The sequence below is a fragment of the Ilyonectria robusta genome (assembly GCF_021365365.1).
Source record: "Ilyonectria robusta strain PMI_751 chromosome Unknown BGZ61scaffold_21, whole genome shotgun sequence".
Classification (NCBI taxonomy): Eukaryota; Fungi; Ascomycota; class Sordariomycetes; order Hypocreales; family Nectriaceae; genus Ilyonectria; species Ilyonectria robusta.
This window is the reverse complement of record NW_025764455.1, coordinates 629,890-647,831: the sequence shown is the minus strand read 5'-3', so window position 1 is coordinate 647,831 and position 17,942 is coordinate 629,890. Positions and strand designations below refer to the sequence as shown.

At 54.3% G+C, this 17,942-nt stretch overlaps 7 protein-coding genes across 7 annotated transcripts; 4 read left to right on the top strand and 3 right to left on the bottom strand.

Moving 5' to 3' along the window:
- Positions 1–217: 217 nt before the first annotated feature.
- BGZ61DRAFT_361917 (uncharacterized protein) lies at positions 218–1,830 on the top strand (the record flags this gene model as incomplete). Its single annotated transcript, XM_046241310.1, has 2 exons — positions 218–422; positions 476–1,830. 2 exons carry the CDS (start codon positions 218–220, stop codon positions 1,828–1,830), a joined length of 1,560 nt encoding a protein of 519 aa, XP_046099709.1.
- Positions 1,831–3,280: 1,450 nt separating this feature from the next.
- BGZ61DRAFT_458886 (uncharacterized protein) lies at positions 3,281–5,688 on the bottom strand. The gene is made up of 4 exons (XM_046246811.1): positions 5,591–5,688; positions 5,521–5,526; positions 4,337–5,464; positions 3,281–4,289 (listed from the first exon to the last, which is right to left on the bottom strand). Exons 1-4 carry the CDS (start codon positions 5,614–5,616, stop codon positions 3,491–3,493), a joined length of 1,959 nt encoding a protein of 652 aa, XP_046099708.1. The 5' UTR covers positions 5,617–5,688; the 3' UTR covers positions 3,281–3,490.
- Positions 5,689–6,630: 942 nt separating this feature from the next.
- Positions 6,631–8,325, top strand: BGZ61DRAFT_521192 (uncharacterized protein). The gene is made up of 4 exons (XM_046252480.1): positions 6,631–7,047; positions 7,100–7,581; positions 7,636–7,641; positions 7,717–8,325. Exons 1-4 carry the CDS (start codon positions 6,743–6,745, stop codon positions 8,184–8,186), a joined length of 1,263 nt encoding a protein of 420 aa, XP_046099707.1. The 5' UTR covers positions 6,631–6,742; the 3' UTR covers positions 8,187–8,325.
- A 329-nt stretch (positions 8,326–8,654) lies between these two features.
- On the top strand, positions 8,655–10,033 carry BGZ61DRAFT_458881 (uncharacterized protein). Its single transcript, XM_046246810.1, has 2 exons — positions 8,655–8,933; positions 8,996–10,033. Exons 1-2 carry the CDS (start codon positions 8,856–8,858, stop codon positions 9,899–9,901), a joined length of 984 nt encoding a protein of 327 aa, XP_046099706.1. The 5' UTR covers positions 8,655–8,855; the 3' UTR covers positions 9,902–10,033.
- A 121-nt stretch (positions 10,034–10,154) lies between these two features.
- On the bottom strand, positions 10,155–12,767 carry BGZ61DRAFT_508789 (uncharacterized protein). The gene is made up of 2 exons (XM_046251968.1): positions 11,802–12,767; positions 10,155–11,754 (listed from the first exon to the last, which is right to left on the bottom strand). Exons 1-2 carry the CDS (start codon positions 12,583–12,585, stop codon positions 10,385–10,387), a joined length of 2,154 nt encoding a protein of 717 aa, XP_046099705.1. The 5' UTR covers positions 12,586–12,767; the 3' UTR covers positions 10,155–10,384.
- Positions 12,768–15,346: 2,579 nt separating this feature from the next.
- On the top strand, positions 15,347–16,466 carry BGZ61DRAFT_362023 (P-loop containing nucleoside triphosphate hydrolase protein; the record flags this gene model as incomplete). Its single annotated transcript, XM_046241326.1, has 3 exons — positions 15,347–15,675; positions 15,726–16,188; positions 16,245–16,466. 3 exons carry the CDS (start codon positions 15,347–15,349, stop codon positions 16,464–16,466), a joined length of 1,014 nt encoding a protein of 337 aa, XP_046099704.1.
- A 585-nt stretch (positions 16,467–17,051) lies between these two features.
- BGZ61DRAFT_458872 (uncharacterized protein) lies at positions 17,052–17,835 on the bottom strand. Its single transcript, XM_046246809.1, has one exon. It carries the CDS (start codon positions 17,470–17,472, stop codon positions 17,317–17,319), a length of 156 nt encoding a protein of 51 aa, XP_046099703.1. The 5' UTR covers positions 17,473–17,835; the 3' UTR covers positions 17,052–17,316.
- Between the last annotated feature and the right edge of the window lie 107 nt (positions 17,836–17,942).

The window sequence follows — 17,942 nt, the reverse complement described above, 5'->3', positions numbered from 1 at the left end:
TCGAGCGGTCCCTACGGCAGCGGCAGACCCGACGACGTACGTCATAGGCTGGCTGAGAATGTGGTGGCAACCCTCGGATATACCGGATGCTTCCTCCAAGGCTCGGTATAAAGACGGGTAAAGCCCGTCACACCATGTAAGATTGGCATCAAAATCTTGCATCTATTTTCGGCTGTAAAGGACCCATTCTATCGATCCGTTGTGTCAATCGCCCGACATGCAGAAGGTGGTGGCCAAGCTGCCATCCTGGGACAAAACCAAGACTCAGAGCAAGAAAGGCTTCGACAAGGCCTGGGGCTGGGCTGATAAGCTTGGGGCGCCAATTAACAGATTATCCAACCGGATTGGCAGCGAAGCGTTCTGGCCCACGACGCTGGACAAGGAGAGTGACAAGGCGGCTCGGATTCTGAGATCATTCTGCAGTAAGTGCCTTGTCGATGCGTGGCCCTTCTTGACTAACGAAAGAACCCCGTAGAGGATGGTTTCTACGCCGAGGAGGAGGACGCGAGGCCAGCTGACCAAGCTGGGCCAACGCAGAAACAGCGGGTGCTAAAAAAGATCCCGCAGAAGGTGATCAAAAACGCCGTCGGTCTCGCTATTTTCACCACCATGCGCACCGGCTTGTGGGTGTCTGGAGCCGGCGGTTCCGGTGTCCTCGTTGCCCGCGGCGAGGACGGCACATGGTCTCCTCCGTCGGGCATCATGCTGCATACGGCCGGTCTGGGGTTCCTCGTTGGCGTGGACATTTACGATTGCGTCGTCGTCATCAACAATCGCAAGGCTCTCGAGGCGTTCACCAAGATCAGAGCCACACTGGGCGGCGAGATTAGCGCAGTCGCCGGCCCCGTCGGAGCTGGCGGCGTTCTGGAAAACGACGGCAAATGGAAGCAGGCAAACAGGCCGGTGTTCACTTACCTCAAGTCTCGGGGCTTTTACGCCGGCGTGCAGGTTGATGGCACAGTCATCATTGAGCGGAACGACGAGAATGCACGCTTCTACGGAGAGGAGATTGGTGTCGCCGACATCTTGGCCGGGAAAGCGCGTCATCCGCCACCGGAAATCAAGATGCTGATGGAAACGCTCAAGGCTGCAGAAGGCCGCACCGACGTCGACACAGAGCTCATGGACGAACTGGAGGGACAACCAGCACCAGGTGACGTTACAGTGGAAGCCCCTGGCAGCGACAAGATTTTTGGAATCCCAGAAATCGACGATCCGGATCCTTATGGCGTGCTGGCTTTGGAAAAGGAAGGTCTCGAAATCCGCGATGCTGCAACGCGCTCGAGGCCGTCAAGCGAGCAATTCGAGTACCACCCCAGCCCCAACAGCCCCATCTACAACAAATACTACCGCAATAGCTTGGAAGTCTCTGGGACAAGAAGCCAGCGCTCGAGCTACCAGTCAGACGCCGGTTCTCCCAGGCGGCGGAATAGGGCCGTGTCATACACGACTAGCGAGGCCGGAACACAAACGGAACCAGTTACAATAATCCCCATTTCAAGCCCAACACAGAATGGCTTCGACCGGCAGGAGATGTCCCAAGACGCATCAAGTGTCTACGAAGACGTGTATGAAAGCGACGACAAGAAGATTGACGGCAGTCCGTATCATTCTACCAGCGATAATCCCTGGGGCTCAGGCGAGATCGAGCACGGCATCAACGGGATCTATGGCATAGAAAACCACCTGACGACGGTCGATGACGACAAAATCAACACACCCAACACTACGATTGGGAATGAAAAGGTCATGGTGCGGATCCCGCCACCTTTGCCCCCGAGAAATCCCCTACATACGAATAGTGGCCTCGAGGAAATTAGCCTCAAGTAGAAGAGCGAAACGGGATTGCTTTACGAGTACCTCGGCGCATTGTTTTATTTTAAAGGGCTTGGCTTCGTGCGTTCGGCGTCTGGGCAAACTTTAGATGGATGGCGGAGCTACAACTCCTCATTTTTATACATATCGGGCTTGCTTTTTTGTTGCACCCTGCCTGAATAAATTCAGCGGTTACTTCCGAGACGAATGCGAAATGAATTACTCTCGCCTGGGAAGCATGTTTAGTCGATAAATGGGCCAGTCTTCGTATGGCGTTGATGCTGGAAAGCACGAAACGACAAAAGATCACCCTCCGGGGAAAATATCGAGTTCTACTATCAAGAGATCATAACCTATTACAGACAATAACAATAAGGTTCAGACAGTAGACCCTCGTGTCCAAAGTGTGCCCATCCCAAATGTTCTAACTGTAAATCTTATGTTGAGCCTCCTCGTGGAAGAACCGAGGGTTCTCCCTCATGAGAGAACCGGCGTCGATGCTGTCAACCGCGTTTTTGACTGCAACGGTGAACTCAGAACGAATCTCGACGCGCTACCTTGAGGTTTTATTATCTGTTATGCTGCTTGAATCCAACGCCAGCCGATTCTGCGTTTATCTTTGATTTACCTCATCCGCACAGGCTCCCTTCACAGGTTTGGTTTCTGGATTTTGTAACTTTTTTATGTTACAACATTGAGGTATTAGCTACGTATCTTCGTGTTAGACACCTTAAAATATACAACTCCTCGTCCCAAAATCTTAACTTTTTGACATCTGTAAACCTAGACTCTGATATTTCGGGTCCAGCCTGGGACGTAGGGTAGATTAACTGAGAGGGGTTCCCGTCGTATCGAGCAGCGAACCGCGGTGGTCACAGGCTGCGTCTTTAGATGTTAGGAGTACGGTAGACCGGTTAAAGGTCACGTCTGGTAATAGTTAGCGAGCGCTTGGGCCAAGTTAATCAAGTGTGTTGATAGCTGAGGAGAATAGAGCTCTAGTCCATAGTACAGGGATTCTTATATGGATGGTATTTCTGCATGGTTCACCGGTAGTGCTGTAGATCATAGCGCTCCAAGCGTAACTAGTCAGCTTTGGCGAAACTTAATCCGTCACGTTCAATGGCTGGAAAGGGGACATCCTCGCGGGCTTCTTCGTCTCGGAATTTCATGACTGCACCAAACTACTAAAAGGTACGGATAGGTTCCATGCCAACAAGTACAGTACGGTGGTTCGTATGCTCTTTCTAACACCCTAGTCAAGGCCACCTCGATGCGGGCCGTGACGGATTGGCTCTGCACACTCTTTTAAGCACAGTATCAATCCACGAGGTTGGGGATTGTGCACAGCCAACGCACATCTGCGTCGTTGCTGTTGGGTCATTAAAGAAGGGAGAAGGAGTGTGTAATATGAGGCTTGGCATAAAAATTGGCAAGATACACGCAAAATCTGAATTCAAGGCAATCTGTTGGATTATCACATAAATCTGTAGCGAGTATTTGCGGCTGTTTAGTCCCTAGTACTACTCGCACTGAGTGACCTGGAAACCGCCGTGTTCAAGATCTGTTAGACTGAATCTCGAGTACGCACAAAATGCTTTGTCACAATTGCAGTGTTAATTTGATGGAGTACCACACGAGAAAGTCTCAAAAAACCCTTTCTAGATGCAATAATAATTTAGGCGGTAGGACCGAGTATGCCTTCGCCCCTCTCCTCGAGCTCTAGGTTAGGATCGACGATTGTGGGTAGCAGATGCGGGTCATCCCAAAATGACCACAGCCTCCACTCATCCTCGTCCATTATCCCATTACTAAAACTCGACATGTCCTCGGAGAATACCTTGGGAGCCGCAGAACGATTGATTTCTATCTCTTCCTCAATTGGTCCCTGTCCTGTTGCCGACATTGTTTCATCAACACAAGTCAGGGAACTCGAGGCTGGTTGAGAAGAGGCGGCAGGTCGCGGCATTCCCTTGAGCGGGAGCAGATAAATAGACTCCTCGAGATCCGGGTAGTCATATCGCGATCGCCTCACCTTCCACCCGTGTGTCTCCGAGGTAACGCGGCAAAAAAGGCTCTTGGCTGTGTCGAGCACGTCAATCCAGTCATCGGCAATCTTCCACAAGCGACCAGTCTCACGAAGATCTTTCATGCTTTCCTCGGCCTGGATCTCTACTTCCTTCGTCTGGTCCTCATCATAACCGAAGTAAGCCGGGAAGGAGGCTGCATAGAGCGCCCTCAGTGCCGACGAGAAGGCACATACACCAGCGAATGGTGTATGAAGGGATGAGTTAGCCCGTCTGAGATCTCGAAGGATATGTGATATTTGAGCGGACGCATAGGAAAGTTCCTTTAGATTGTTTTCCCAGAATAAATCCGAGCCGGTCGCTTTTAACAATGGTGCTTCGATGGGGCCCCGAGGCTTCGTTTCTCCAACGGGGAGAAATGGGATGTACTCGCGGCGAAGAAAGAGCATACTGCGACGAGTTAAAGACAAATTGAATGTGTAGGCATGATAGCTTACCTGACGTAGTAAATCAAGTTGAGATATCCAAATTTCTCAGCTTGCTTCATGTGGGCATGTGACGATACTTTTGTCTCTGGGTATTTCAACCTGACATTCTGGGAATTTCTCCATTCGAGAAGCTCTCGCATCATGCAGCTCCATTGGGAGGTTTCCACCCAGGGGCATTGTTCTGCCTCGGCCATCCCCGGTTGCCTTCTTCCACCCTCTGCAGTCCAAGAGTGTATCTTGGACCAGATATGTAGGCCCTTGATGACGAGCAGGAAGGAGTCGCTTGGCCCAAGGCCTGTCGAGTGCGGTGACGAGTGCGGTGATGATACTTGAGCTAGCACAAGTCCCTGCGGCGCGTTCCGTTCTCCAAATGCAAAATCAGCATCATTCGATGGGAAAAGGCGGTTCATACTCTCGAGGTCAAACATGCTTTGCCGTCGTTTCCCGCAACTCAGAAGCTTGTCCACCGCAAAGCACGACCACAACGTTCTCTTTTCCAACTCCGACATGGACGCTCTGCTAATATCGGATATTTTGGTCCCGAGAATCCCCTGAGCCATCCTGGAGGCAATCCCAGCATGCATCCAGGCGTTGAAGCCATCGCCATCGCCCCAGTTGCACAGGGACAAAATCAGAAATGCCTGGACTAGGTAGAGGCTCGGAGAGCTGAGAAGGCGTTTATGAAGCTCGGTCGTCACCAGCAGTGCATGGTTAGAGCTTGCATCGATCGAACAGTCGTCAAGATAGCGATTTGAAACTGCCAGTAGAGCCAACAGCCGAAGCATTTGCACCGCACTTATATCTGCATCCTCATAGTCAAGGTCGCTGGGATGCAGAAACCCAACTTCGGGAAATTGGGACTGAAACACAGCGGAAGCCCGGATGAGCCGGTCCCGCGGGATTTGGTTAAAGACCTGACAAATGTCATGTTCTACCGTCTTCGGCCGTGAGATTTTAGAAGCCTCTGTATCATCGGCTTGTTGTGAATTCTTCCGCTTTAGCGTCCGTAACCTCGGGCTAGGGGAGTGCTTGGGAGGAAGAGCAGGCCCGCTGAGGGCGCAACTCTCGGTATTCCGACTTTTCACACATCCCATGCAAGGGGGTTGGCCATGATGCTTGCATTTTACTTTGGACCTCCTGTGTCATTTAACGGGTCAGTGGGTTGGTGACACCAGAACTGGGGCGAGCATCACCTGCATCTGAATACGATAAATTAGTTACGACGGCTGAATACTTTTCCGCGGCGTAGAAGCAGCAACTTACCGATCACAAGCAATGACGGCTCTCATTGTCGCACGAGTCTTTTCGGTTTCGGTTTCGTGGTCTGTCGACTCGGCGTCGATTTCGGAGTCTCGACAGCGGGGTTGACTCAGTGCAACCCAATCCCGAACCGGAATCGGGTTTGTTTGGTTCGGGTCTTGAAGCCGATAGTCGGCAAACCGGAATCACGTGTGGATTCACGTGGAGCCAGCCGGAGTCTTGGGAAAGCTTGGCGCCGCAAGACATGGTTGACATCACCAACAAGCGCGTGATCTTGGAGTTTCTCCGCATCCCGACCAGACGAAACAGGCACAGCAGGGCTTGAAACGCTCCATCCGGAGCTGGGCCGCTGTTTGCGAAAAATCCACAAATCCGGATGTCAAGCGGCTCACGCCAAGCGCGCCAGGGGAACCATGCCCGCGCTGCCAAGCCGTCTCAGGCCTTAGTCGCCAAAAGTCTTCAGATTTTATGAGAATTTGGTTTCAAGGATGGCCAATTGGGACCGGAAGCCCGTAATAGGGACGCGGTGGAGCCACGGATGTCGCCAGCAGCATGGTTTAAGCATACCCATAACCGCAACTTTATACGGCCATGTTGGCCTGGGCCCGTTCCGTCATATTAATGTTGCCCGATTGGGAATCCGTGGCCGCGCTCTAACTACATCGTGAGAGGCTACCAACCGATGCATGAGTTCCCCTGACAGGAACAACTGCTTCTTCAAACATGAATGCATCACATTGATTAGAGCAAAAGCCGCGTCCCTATCCGTACTCAGGTTCTAGAAGGGAAGTGCCTGTCAAAGTGCCAGTGTCGATCCAAACCATCATGTCAACGCAAAACATCCAAGCGACCCGGACTCCGCGTTCAGTCCACAATCCCATCCCTGACCCATAGGTTTATCCCGCCAATGAGAGATACGAGGTTACACCATGATCCTAGACAGGGATAACGGCCCACCGCTAGGGGTCTCCAGACTGCCATATATATATGTGTGTCGACGAGGACAACTTGGGATGTTTCTACTCAGCACACTTTCGTTTCGACTGCCATTCTCCTGCTTGTTTCTTTGAGCTTGACGTTCATTAACTTCTTATTTATACATATTTTTTTTTTACCAATTTCACTCACTCACTCACTCACTCAATTCTTTCCAAGATGCGTTTCTCTACCACTGCTGGCCTGGTGGCATTCGCCGCGTCGACCGTGGCGTCCACCTTTGAGTCCTCCCCCTCCGATCTTGACGGATCCGTCTGGGAGGGTTTGTCCGTAAAGGAACGATCATACGACTACAAGGAGCAGCGCCGCAACAGGCCCTTCAAGAGACAGTCCGGATGGAGCCCTCCCTCCGACCTGGCCACCCCCCTCAAGGAGGTCTGGGACCACTGCAAGTCGACGTACAACAGCGGCAACATGTTCGGTTTCAAGAACTACGGCTGGGATCAGCTCATTGCCAACAAAGGGTGTGTACATTATGAAACAACTGAGAAGATCCATCCCTCTAACTTGATCCAGCACCGTCAACATGTGTGTCCGATGGGAGTCGTCCGCGTCCCTCTCCGCCGCCGAGCGCACCAAGATCGCCAGCGTCGTCGACGCCCAGTACCAGAAGTGGTTCAAGTGGGTCTACGGCTACGACAACTTCCCCTACACCGCGGTCAAGGTGAACGTCGTCGGCTGGGCCGTCAAGGACAAGAGCCTGCTCCAGGGTGACACCAGCGGCCTCAACATCTACACCGACACCGACAGCGAGGGCGTCCCTCAGTGCGCCGAGTCCTGCGGTCGCTTCTTCCACCAGGACAACAACTACGCCGGCTGCGCTGCCGGCGCCTCCAACCACTACGACCAGTCCCTGTGGCTCACCGACGGCCTCAGCGGAGGCACTGGTGGTGACTGGGGCCAGCGAATTGGCCGCGAGTACTTCATGCAGGCCATCGACGCTGAGGATGTCCACATCCTGGAGCACGAGATGGGCCACACCTACGGCCTTGATGACTGTAAGTACCCATGAACTTATATCTATGATGAACTGTTCACTAACTCTAATCTAGTCTACGGTATGCACACCCTTCAGAGTGGCTGACGATGGCACTCCCTCCCTTCTGGCGCGTTCCCTGCTAACTTGTCTCCAGACTGGACCCCTACCGGCATCACTAGCTTCATCATGCTTGCTGGCTCCGCTGCCAAGGTCACCGACTTTGACGGCTGGATGCTGCGAAACTGGTGGTACGAGCTCTCCCGGGAGCGCGGCTGGCAGACCGGCGTCGCCGCCACTGCTGCCGCCGCGTCCTCGGTGAAGACTACTTCTACCGCCAAGGCTACGTCTACCGTCAAGACCACTTCCGTGAAGGCCACGACTACTGCTAAGGCTACCTCTGTGAAGGCGACTACGACCGCCAAGGCTACCACCACCAAGGCCACCACTACCGCGAAGGCCTCCGTGAAGACCACCACTGTCAAGGCCACTGCCACAGCCGTCGCCAGCAAGGCCACTGCCTCCAAGTGGCAGCAGTGCGGCGGCGCCACCTGGACCGGCGCCACGCAGTGCGAGTCTGGCTCGACCTGCACCAAGCAAAACGACTACTACTCCCAGTGCCTCTAAGCGCTGCGGCGTGTTTCCATGGCGGGGAAGCCTGCGCATTTGCGAGCTAGCGGCGGCTTCCCATTCTTCTTCTTGTACCTCTTAGCCTTCGTCAGCCATCGACGTTGTAGTCCCTATATAGTTTCAAACTCGAATCCAGCACAACGCCTCCCGTGCCAGCCTTCCAGGGCGCCTAGTGTATGTGCCAACCAGCGGCCCGTTTCCGCCCTCCGTGCCGCAGAATGGAACACTTAATCTGCACATTTGGCTGCTCTCCTTCAGCCCGGCAATATCGGGAAGGGAAAACAACCTCGTGAGTGCCTCAGGGCCCGTTGCGCGGCCAATCGCAGGCTCCGTCTCCTGGACGCCGGGCCTAGCTCCGGCATCCATATCCGAGACTCTGCGTTATCGACTTATCACCAGCGAAAGCTGAGCGTCCTGGGCGTCTCAGCTACCGAAGCGCTAGCGGCTTTGGGCTGGACGCGGAACTAGAGCTGAATTAACCATGAGCAAGTGCATCCAGACGGAACATGGTTGCCGTTGTTGGGCTGGAGACTGCGAGCTGAAGGGCTGGAATTGAGTTGGTATTAGATAGCCATGGCCCTCTTCGCGCTCCTCCGACGCGTCGCTCAATTTAATTGACACTCTAAATTCAACCATAACGCTGGCCTTAGAAGTCGCTCCCAAGAAATGAAATTCCACTCGAGGTTCGCCGTCGTGCTGGCTGTTGCTCGCATCGCGGCATCTCAGTATCTGCCAGCTTGCGCAGTAAGTCCCAACCCACAAGTCGCTTCAATCGAAATCCCACGAGGCTCTAACCCCTTGGCCAGGACAGTTGTCTAGGCTTCACTGACACCTCCTCGTCGTCCTCGTCCTCGGAGTGCAACGCATTCGACCTCAGCTGCTCATGTACCAACAAGGCCTACCTCGACGCCGGAGTCTGCTGTCTCCACGAGAGCTGCACCGACTCGGCCCGCGAAGAGGCAGACGCCTACGCCCGGTCGCTGTGCAGCTCGGCGGGCTACGTGATGCCCACGGGGATACGATGCTCCACCATTAGCGCAGCGACCGACGCGCAGTCTACCGAGACGGCGGGCTCTGATGGGAGCAGCACAACGGCCGGCAGCAAGGCGGACACCACAGCGGATAACTTGGCGACATATACAAACATCGCCCTGCCGAGCTCCGACGACAGCGGCAGCAGCTCCTCCTCAGACAACTATTACTCGACGAAGAGGAGGAAGAGCCACACGTTGAAGACGGGTCTGGGCGTTGGTCTCGGCGTAGGAATCCCTCTCATCTCCGCCGTGCTCGGATATCTCGCATTACTACGCAGGAAGAAGAGCAGACAGGCGAACATGGCAAACACCCAAGAACCCCCCATGGCCGCTTACACGGCTCCTCCGCCACAAGGATACCCGCCTCCTGGGTATCCCCCCCAGAACCAGCCGCCTTCGGGCTATCCGCCACAGGGCTGGCATCCCGAAGGCTTCGTGGTGTCGCCCCCTGCAACCCAAACACCCCCGAGCCAGAGCTCGACACCGCTCAAGTACGAGCCGAGCAGTAGCCCGGACGGAACCACGATCCAGCACGAAATGATAGGGACCACGCCTCCGCCGAGACAGGAGCTGCATTCCGACGCACTGCCGAATCATGAACTCCATGCGAATCCGCAGCTGCCCAACGAGCTTCACTCTACCCCTCAGCCACTGAACCCGCTCAATGAGCTCCCTTGAGTTAATAGAATCTCTCAATCGCATAGCCGGTCATTCAACTCCCACATGGTGCACCTGTACTTAAATAATGTTTCCCTCTGATAGTTGGCGTTTGAAATACAAAAAGCGCTGAAAAGGCGCTGGTCTACAGAATGATGCCAGTAATATCGCGAAGCCATGGTGTTTTGCCCCGTTTCGCCCTATCCTCGATAGATTTAATGTTGATATGGTCTAAATGGAGTCTTATATCATTGCAAAATATCATCAACGACGTCAAGAAGTCTTGGCGCACTTATGCGGCTGATGTCTTGGCAAGCCTAGTAAAAAGTCTGATACCGCACCGACCCGGTCAGCATCTCGATTGGGCGGGAGCTACATCGGGATATAATCTCATCCCTGCCAAAGTACACAGTCAGCATTGGAAGGATCAATTAAGTATTATTCAATATTGATTCGGCCGTGCATGGTATATGTCGTGTTCATCTATCTAGTCATGCTTCACTCTCAGCTTGGCGACTTGAAAAGTTTCCCGCTCTTAAAACTCCCGTTATGCTTCGTGCTCGATGAACTCTCGCTCTGCTGGTCATCCTTGTTTTGGTCCCTGTCCTTTTCCTTTTCCTTCTCTTGCTCCTTCTTTTTCTTCTCGATATGCTTGATGGCATCTCCTGTAAGCTCTTGTCTATTGATAAGATCCATCACCTCCTTCTTTCTCGTCTTCCGATCACCTCTGCTAATCAATAGACCAGCAGTAATATTGCAGGTGATGCTCACACAGAGAATTACAGTCGTAATGGCAAATGGTCGGGTGTGGTAGTCGATTCCCCATGTGCAGGCGCCCAGCGAAATCTGCAAGAGAGAGTGACAGTCGAGGAGGATGACGATGCCCATAAGGTAGCCCAACGGGAATGAGTGATGGGTAAATGTTTCTTGTGGTTTGTAAAAACTGTGAGACTTGGCAAACTTCTTCTGGTGATGTTGGAGGCTTTTCAGCTGAGCGTAGGTCAAGGCGGGAATGTCGTTTTCCGATACCGACGTCTTTGCACTCTCGAGATCGGCTAGTTGGTTGGGGTCGGTCCCGACTTCTTCATTAGCAGACGCGCAAGGGCCTGTGGATGCCAGAATCTCTCGGGCCTGGTGAGAGGTAACATGTCCCCCGTTGGCGTCGAGGCTGTTGGCCACTTCTTCGGGGATGCTGCGCTTTTGAAGTCTTGACCTGGGCCTCTTGCCCTTCTCCGCGTTGCGAATCTTACGAGAATAGCGAGCAATAAAGAACATGTGGTAAGTGTCGACGGCTCTGAAGGGTGCCAGGCCATCACCCATGATGGCGAAGAGGGCAACAAGAACACTGTCGATGATGTGGATGGTGTAAACTTGTTTATCTCCGACATAGATCCAGCCGATGAGAAAGAGAACCCATGCAAGGCCAAAGAGGGTGATGAGAGTGGCATAGAGGGTGACAAAGAAGCCCAGCGGTCTTCTGACGTATTGACCGAATCCCTTCATTCTCCGTTTGAACCTGGATCGCCGTGAGTGCAGCATGTGTCGGACATGGTCGTCTAGCTCGGACTTTTCGGCGGCACTCCACCCCTCGAGGCTCGTACCATGCGGAAGAGCTGCATAGTGCGACTCTGTCAGGCGGGATGATATTGTGCTGGTTCTTTGAATAGGAGGACGGTCCGCGTCCAACTCTGCTGGCTCTTGGTCTGCTTGTTCACGGCGCTTTTCTTCGGCGAGGGCCCCCCTTGCCCACTCCTGCTGGGGCGCGTGGTCGGAGAGGACGTAGGTGGGACGGCGGTTGATCCAGCCGCCCAAGTCGGGAATGAACAGGGAGTTTTGCACGTTGGTAAGAGTAGACAAGGTCTGGACCTCGGGATCTGGGACTGTTAGTATGGTTAATGCCTAAGGGTATGAGATGACGTACCAATCATGTCCAGCCAATCGACCAATTCCTGGCCGTATTCATCATCGGGTTCCTGGGCCTGAGATAGCCGAGACTCGCGGCTGTTGACCTGTCGTCGGATGTTTCCAGGCCACAGCATCCGGGTCAGTCTCCTTGCCCTTTGCGGCCTGGTTCCGTCGAGGTCTTGAGTTTGAGGCAGGTCCTGAGTGGGACTGGTTGTGTGCTCGGGTAGGGACATGGTCGGAGAGAGAGGTGACGTCGGCTCGAGGCCAAGTTCAGTGAGAGTCGGACGACCACCCTCCTCTGTTAGACGCGGCATGGCAACTTGCGGAACCCTCCTTGAGTGCCGGGCCAGGCCAGCGTTGTCGGGGACGTGAGCACGCTCGGGTTGCGAGATGCTACGAGGACGACCGCCCTGGAAGCCATCGTGGGCCTCGAAAATACCCGAGTTCGGGGGGACGAGGTCGTTCCCGGAGGCGCGGAGGGATGCATTTGAGGATCGTCGGATGCGGATGCTGGAAAGACGGCCCCCCTGCTCCAGCGCCGGGCGGTTTCCGGTGGCGCTAACAATGGACGATGGACGCGAGGATGGACGCGACAAGGGCAGCGAAATGCGAGATCGAGTCGAGGGAGCTTCAGACAGGGCGGGGAAATATTCGACTCCGGCTTCGTCGAAGGCTACCGGGGTGGCCGGGTTGGGTGAGTGCGATGGCTCGGGCGAGGGCCTTCGAGGGTGCCGAGACGATGAGGATAATGCTCCGGGCTGCAAGTAGCCCGAGGGCGACGGCTGGCGATGAGGATGCATGTTGCCTTGACGGCGGCAATGGCGAGGGACGACGAGGGACGAAGAGGGAGAAAATCACGATGGCAGCAGGTTTAGAAGAGAAGGGATGGTTGACTTTATTGGAGATGGGCCATTATTAGTCAAGTTTGTCAGCGCGTGTGTGATGGTGTGTGATGGGTGCTACTTCACCACAGCAGCTTACATGACCTCACCACAGTGGACAAACCCTGAAAAGCTCCCCTCTTGTAGGGAGCGACAGGCGGTAGCGCAGCTGGGCGGTGGGCCACCTACGTCACAGCCAGAATTTTGTCTCAGCGTGTCAGGATGCCGCTCGATTCGCTCGACCTCGCCCGATTCGCTCGACCTCGCTGGATTCGCCGCTTCAATTTCAATTTGCTAGACGGCGAGCGCGGCCGCTTTGATTCGCTGAGCCTGATTCGTTGGGCCCTGGCCAGACAACCCCAAACGTCTTGGCGCACCTGACGTGCTGCGCTGCGGCGTCGTCTCGGTGTTGCCGGGTTCCCGAAGACTCCGCGGGAAACAAATTCATTGATAAGCCCGCCAAACTCCGGGTTGTATCCGGGATGGACTGAGTCGTTTTGGCTTTTTACTCCCGTGTAGCCGTTCGACATATGCCGAAAGTCCAGGTCGTACCCAGCCGCCGGGATTCTGCTCGGGGCCGAATCGGAAAAAAAGCGTCACGGGGTTTCAACCTGAGGCCATCCGTCACCCATCACCCATTGCCCATCACCACAATCTGTTTCCGTACTACTCCAAACACAGAATACGCACCATCCAATCAATCCCATTCCACTCCCTTCACCTCCCACACTTCAGCTGAACAACCATGGCGGCTGCCGCGTCTGTCCTAACAAGCGCCGCAGTCAACACTGCCGGGGCGGGCCTTGGCACCGGACACCATCTTTGATCTCCCCACCTGCATCCGTGAATCCGTGAGTCCGTGAGTCCGTGAACCTCTGTGCGATCACCATGGTTTTCTACTACTTCGGGCCGGACCGGTCATCGTGGGCCTTTGGCAACGACAGATTCGCCCTGGCGTAAGACTCCACCCTCCCGAGTGCCGTCCGCCGTAGAAAGCTGACGCTCGATGACCAGGAATCGCCTGCCCGAGCCCATCCAGGCCGTTTGGGACCAGCTGGCCGAACCCTTTGAGGACAAGCAAATGGCCGGCACGCGAATCCAATGGATGTCCACATCTCCCGGCGGAAACTATGCCATCATGACAAAGAACGGCGACTGTGTGTTGTTCCCTCGTTCTCAGCTCCCTCGTTCCCAAGTCCACTCCTCAGTTCCACCCCAGTTCCCCCGCCTGAGAGGGCTGAGTCCCCGCCTCAATCCCCGCCTCGTGTAACCCTGGACTGTCCCTTGTCCCAATTCCTGACTCGCCCCAGTGCTCTCCAACTGCGATGACATGTTAAATACCGTCATCGAGCAGCTCCAGAAAGTGTACGGTACTTCTGTCCAGCATGTCTGCTTCTCTCCGCTCGGTGGTTGGTTCATCAAGTATGCCGACGGCACCGCCCAGCTTTCCGGCCGCTTCCCCGATGCCTTCTACGCCATCGCCAACAGCTACATGGATCTGTCTGGCCCTGCCGCCAAGACCCGCCAGCCCTCCAAGATTGACTCCATCTTCTTCGGCAGTGGGAAATCCGTCGTTGTCAAGGCTGGCACTGTCCTCCACTGGGACGGCATTACCCAGGCGCTCGCCGACTCATTCAACAGTCTCGTCCCAAAAGATATCATCGCACTGGGTTTCACGGCCGGACCCAACACCGTTCTCTGTCCTTGGTCCAATGACTTTTACTTCATCGAAGCAATCCCCATACTCTCGGGTGCAACGCAATATGCCTATGAACTGCCTACAGCCGAGGTCACCACTGAACTGCTCCAACAACTGACGACCAATGTCAGACCCCCAGAACACATGATACCAGCCGTTTCCAGAGCCAAGACTCCTCTCAAGCCACTTTCGCAACCCCCAACTCCAAATGTTCCCCTGGCAAGCGATGTCCCGACCTCTCTCCGTCCTCCACCCGTCCCAGCCAACATGCGAGCCCGGTACGAGAAGCAGTTTGACGTGCAAAGCGGTTACAGGGACCACTTGCCCGGGGCGGAAGCCGCCCGTATCCTGCTTGACACCGGGCTCGACAGGAAAGTTCTCTCTGACATTTGGGAGCTCATCGATGAGGATAGAAATGGCAAACTGGACAGGGAAGAATTCGTCCAGGCAATGTGGCAGGTCGATACTCGCCGGACCGGCAAAGACGCTACCATCCGATGGGCCGTGGCCGCACTAACATGCGATGGCTGTTCAGCAGGGTTGAACATTGGCGAGAATACGTATTTCTGCAGTGTTTGCAATGGCGGCGACTTTGACTTGTGCTTCTCTTGCTATGTCGAACCGCCCTTCACAAAGAGATGCAAGCATACCCTGAGCCCAGTTTCCATTCAACTGCCCAGCAAAGTCTCCGTTCGGCAGATCCCTGGTGGCTACGCCGTATGCGACGGATGCCAAACACAGCTCACCAACGGCACTGTCGTGTACTGCTGCAACACTTGCAATGGTGGCGACTACGACATTTGCGAGGCATGCTGGAAGGCGCGCCGAACATGCGGACACCCGTTGTCGCTGAACATATTGAAAGAGGCCAGCAATCCAGCAGAATCAGCATCGCCCGTGGCTCGAGAGACACCCCAGCCCGCCTCGACTCGTCCGACCTGGGATGTGCCTAGCAACACGACTGGGCAACAGCCTTCGGACATGGACAAGCTCAGCAAACAATTCAACGACTCCTCCCTCAAGGACTCGCTCCTCGGCTCCATCGTCTCCACAAAGCCAAATGTCAAGTGGGAGGATGTTGCCGGTCTCGAAGCTGCCAAGGCGGAGCTTCAGGAGGCCATCATCTTCCCTCTCCGCTTCCCGCAAATGTTCCGGGGAAAGCGACAGGCGAGGCGCGCTCTGCTACTATATGGCCCGCCAGGTACCGGTAAAAGTTATCTCGCAAAGGCCGTTGCAACTGAGGTCGACCATACGCTCTTTAGCGTAAGTAGCGGCGACGTCATGTCTAAGTGGACGGGTGAGAGCGAAGGGTATGTTGCTTGACATGGTAACTTGATTGCTTGTCCTAACGTATTCATAGATTGATGAGACAGCTCTTTATCCTCGCCAGAGAGAAAAAGCCGTCAATCATCTTCATCGACGAGATCGACGCCCTGTGCGGAAAGCGAGACAGCGGAGGCGCAAACGCCGAGGACACCGCGCGCATGAAAACCGAGTTCCTCGTCCAGATGGACGGTCTAGGCAACGACAACGACGGCGTATTTGTGCTCGCTGCGACCAATTTGCCGTGGTCCCTCGACCCTGCCGTCCGCAGACGTTTCCAGAAGCGAATCCACGTCCCGCTGCCGGACGAACACGCCCGGGGCGAACTCTTCAAGGTCCACTTGGGCGACATGAGCTCCTCGCTAGGAAACACAGAGAATGCTTTCCGCGATCTCGCGTGGAGGACTCCTGGGTTCTCGGGGAGCGACATCGCCAACCTGGTCCAAGACGCACTGATGATGCCCGTAAAGAAGGTCCATACCGCGACATACTTCCGAAAGGTAAGCCCCGCTTCCGATCGATCCGTGCAGGGTACAATAATGCTCATGATTTGCAGTTCCGCGATCGAGAAGGCGAATGGTACACGCCCTGCAACCCCGGTGACGGCGGCGCCATCCCAATGAGGTGGAACAAGGTCCCGGCGCGGCAATTGAAGGAGCCAGCCCTGGCGCTTGTGGACCTTTACGATGCGGTCCACAAGACGAAGCCGTCGGTGGGAGAAGAGGAGGTGCGCAAATGCAGCGAGTGGACACAGCAATACGGGATGGAGGGAGCTTAAAGCACTGCCATCTATTGGGTCCTTGGATGACGACTCATTTATTTACCAGACATACGATGTCAAAAAGAAATCGACGTCACTTTGGCTTCTTGCCGGCTGTTTCATTCCACTGTCCAGTTACCAATAACTGCACCCTCCCCGCGATAGACGAAACGAAACACCAACTCACGTCCCACTTCAACGGCTAACTTGCCGCGGGTCCTCCACCCAAGCAACGTAACATTACCTAAACCAGGCAAATCATCAGATAGATTGCGTCTTTTACCCGCGCTTGTGTCCAGGGCATATGGGACCTCTCTCCACTTGGGAGGACCCCTCGTCTCCACCAGCACCCGCAACGTTCGACCGGCCGCGGCACTGCACGACCCACGAGGGTTGATGGATCATGGACCCTGCGGGTGGAGATGGCACACGCGTCATGATGCGGATCGGACGTGGTCCAAGAGTTGTAACTTGCAAAAGTCTTCAGTGTGCAGTGGCTTCTGTTAAAGGTCCACATTGAAACTACACCTCTCCATGAAAACATCCGAGTCCTCGCACCACAAACAACCCCAGACTGTTCCCAAGTGAAAAAATCCTTCTCCATATGCACCCATCGTGAGATCTCAACGCACAGAGCACCATCTGCCCCAACCCTCCTCTCTGGCCACTCCCCCTCGGTGCTCATTTAGGACCAGGCTTTCTCCTCATACCCACACATGGTCCCAGATACGGCGGGCAATGGATCTCCATCAAAGGCAACGGGCCGATCGAATGTGACGGAATAGGTAATAAAGAGTATTGCTACTCACACACACACCTATTGTTATTTGCACATGTAGCTACGCGCCTCACTTAATTCTGCTGATAATTATCTATCATCGTGAGAAACCTGTGTAAAAAATAACATTTTATAATCCTTGGGTTTGGTATCCGTTATACCTATTTTATTGGATTTATTAATAAAGATAGGCTCAAAGTTGGAGAACATAGGTACCCTTCCTTTCACTACGCATACTACGTACATTAGTTTGCTGGCAAGGGGCCTGTACCTGTGTACTAATAGCAAGATGCATGGGTGTGAATAGTAATAGTCATAATAACAGCCGTTTGTCTGCCGCAATATAACATCTACAGTACGATGTCCCACCCTAACCAATCTGCCGGTGGACGATGTATGCGTAGAGGTTGGTCTGAGAGCCTAACTGCCAGTGGAGCCATTCTTCGGTAGTACAACGCCATTATCCCATGATTTGGATATGAGAGGGAATATCAGGCGCGACCTATCAAAGTAGATGTGGGCACCGGTATCAGGAGTTTTCATGAGCATTCTTCAGGGGAAACGAAACGAACATCAGCAGTCGGGATCAGTGGCACAGTTAGACCAAGTTGTTCAGAACAGACTGAATCATTAAGGAGCTATCTTTTTAGCCTGACAATACTACAGATACATTAAACTGCTAGGCAAAACACACTCTGAGCCATGGGTATCTCTTC

Excerpts from the sequence above, each read along its gene's own strand:
- BGZ61DRAFT_521192 (XM_046252480.1), top strand. The coding sequence starts at position 6,743 with ATGCGTTTCTCTACCACTGCTGGCCTGGTGGCATTCGCCGCGTCGACC. Across the intron at positions 7,048-7,099 it reads CAGCTCATTGCCAACAAAGG|CACCGTCAACATGTGTGTCC; the intron begins GTGTGTACATTA and ends AACTTGATCCAG.
- BGZ61DRAFT_508789 (XM_046251968.1), bottom strand. The coding sequence starts at position 12,585 with ATGCATCCTCATCGCCAGCCGTCGCCCTCGGGCTACTTGCAGCCCGGA. Across the intron at positions 11,755-11,801 it reads CGATTGGCTGGACATGATTG|ATCCCGAGGTCCAGACCTTG; the intron begins GTACGTCATCTC and ends TAACAGTCCCAG.
- BGZ61DRAFT_458872 (XM_046246809.1), bottom strand. The coding sequence starts at position 17,472 with ATGTACGTAGTATGCGTAGTGAAAGGAAGGGTACCTATGTTCTCCAAC.
- BGZ61DRAFT_458881 (XM_046246810.1), top strand. The coding sequence starts at position 8,856 with ATGAAATTCCACTCGAGGTTCGCCGTCGTGCTGGCTGTTGCTCGCATC. Across the intron at positions 8,934-8,995 it reads AGTATCTGCCAGCTTGCGCA|GACAGTTGTCTAGGCTTCAC; the intron begins GTAAGTCCCAAC and ends CCCCTTGGCCAG.
- BGZ61DRAFT_458886 (XM_046246811.1), bottom strand. The coding sequence starts at position 5,616 with ATGAGAGCCGTCATTGCTTGTGATCG. Across the intron at positions 4,290-4,336 it reads AACTTGATTTACTACGTCAG|TATGCTCTTTCTTCGCCGCG; the intron begins GTAAGCTATCAT and ends AACTCGTCGCAG.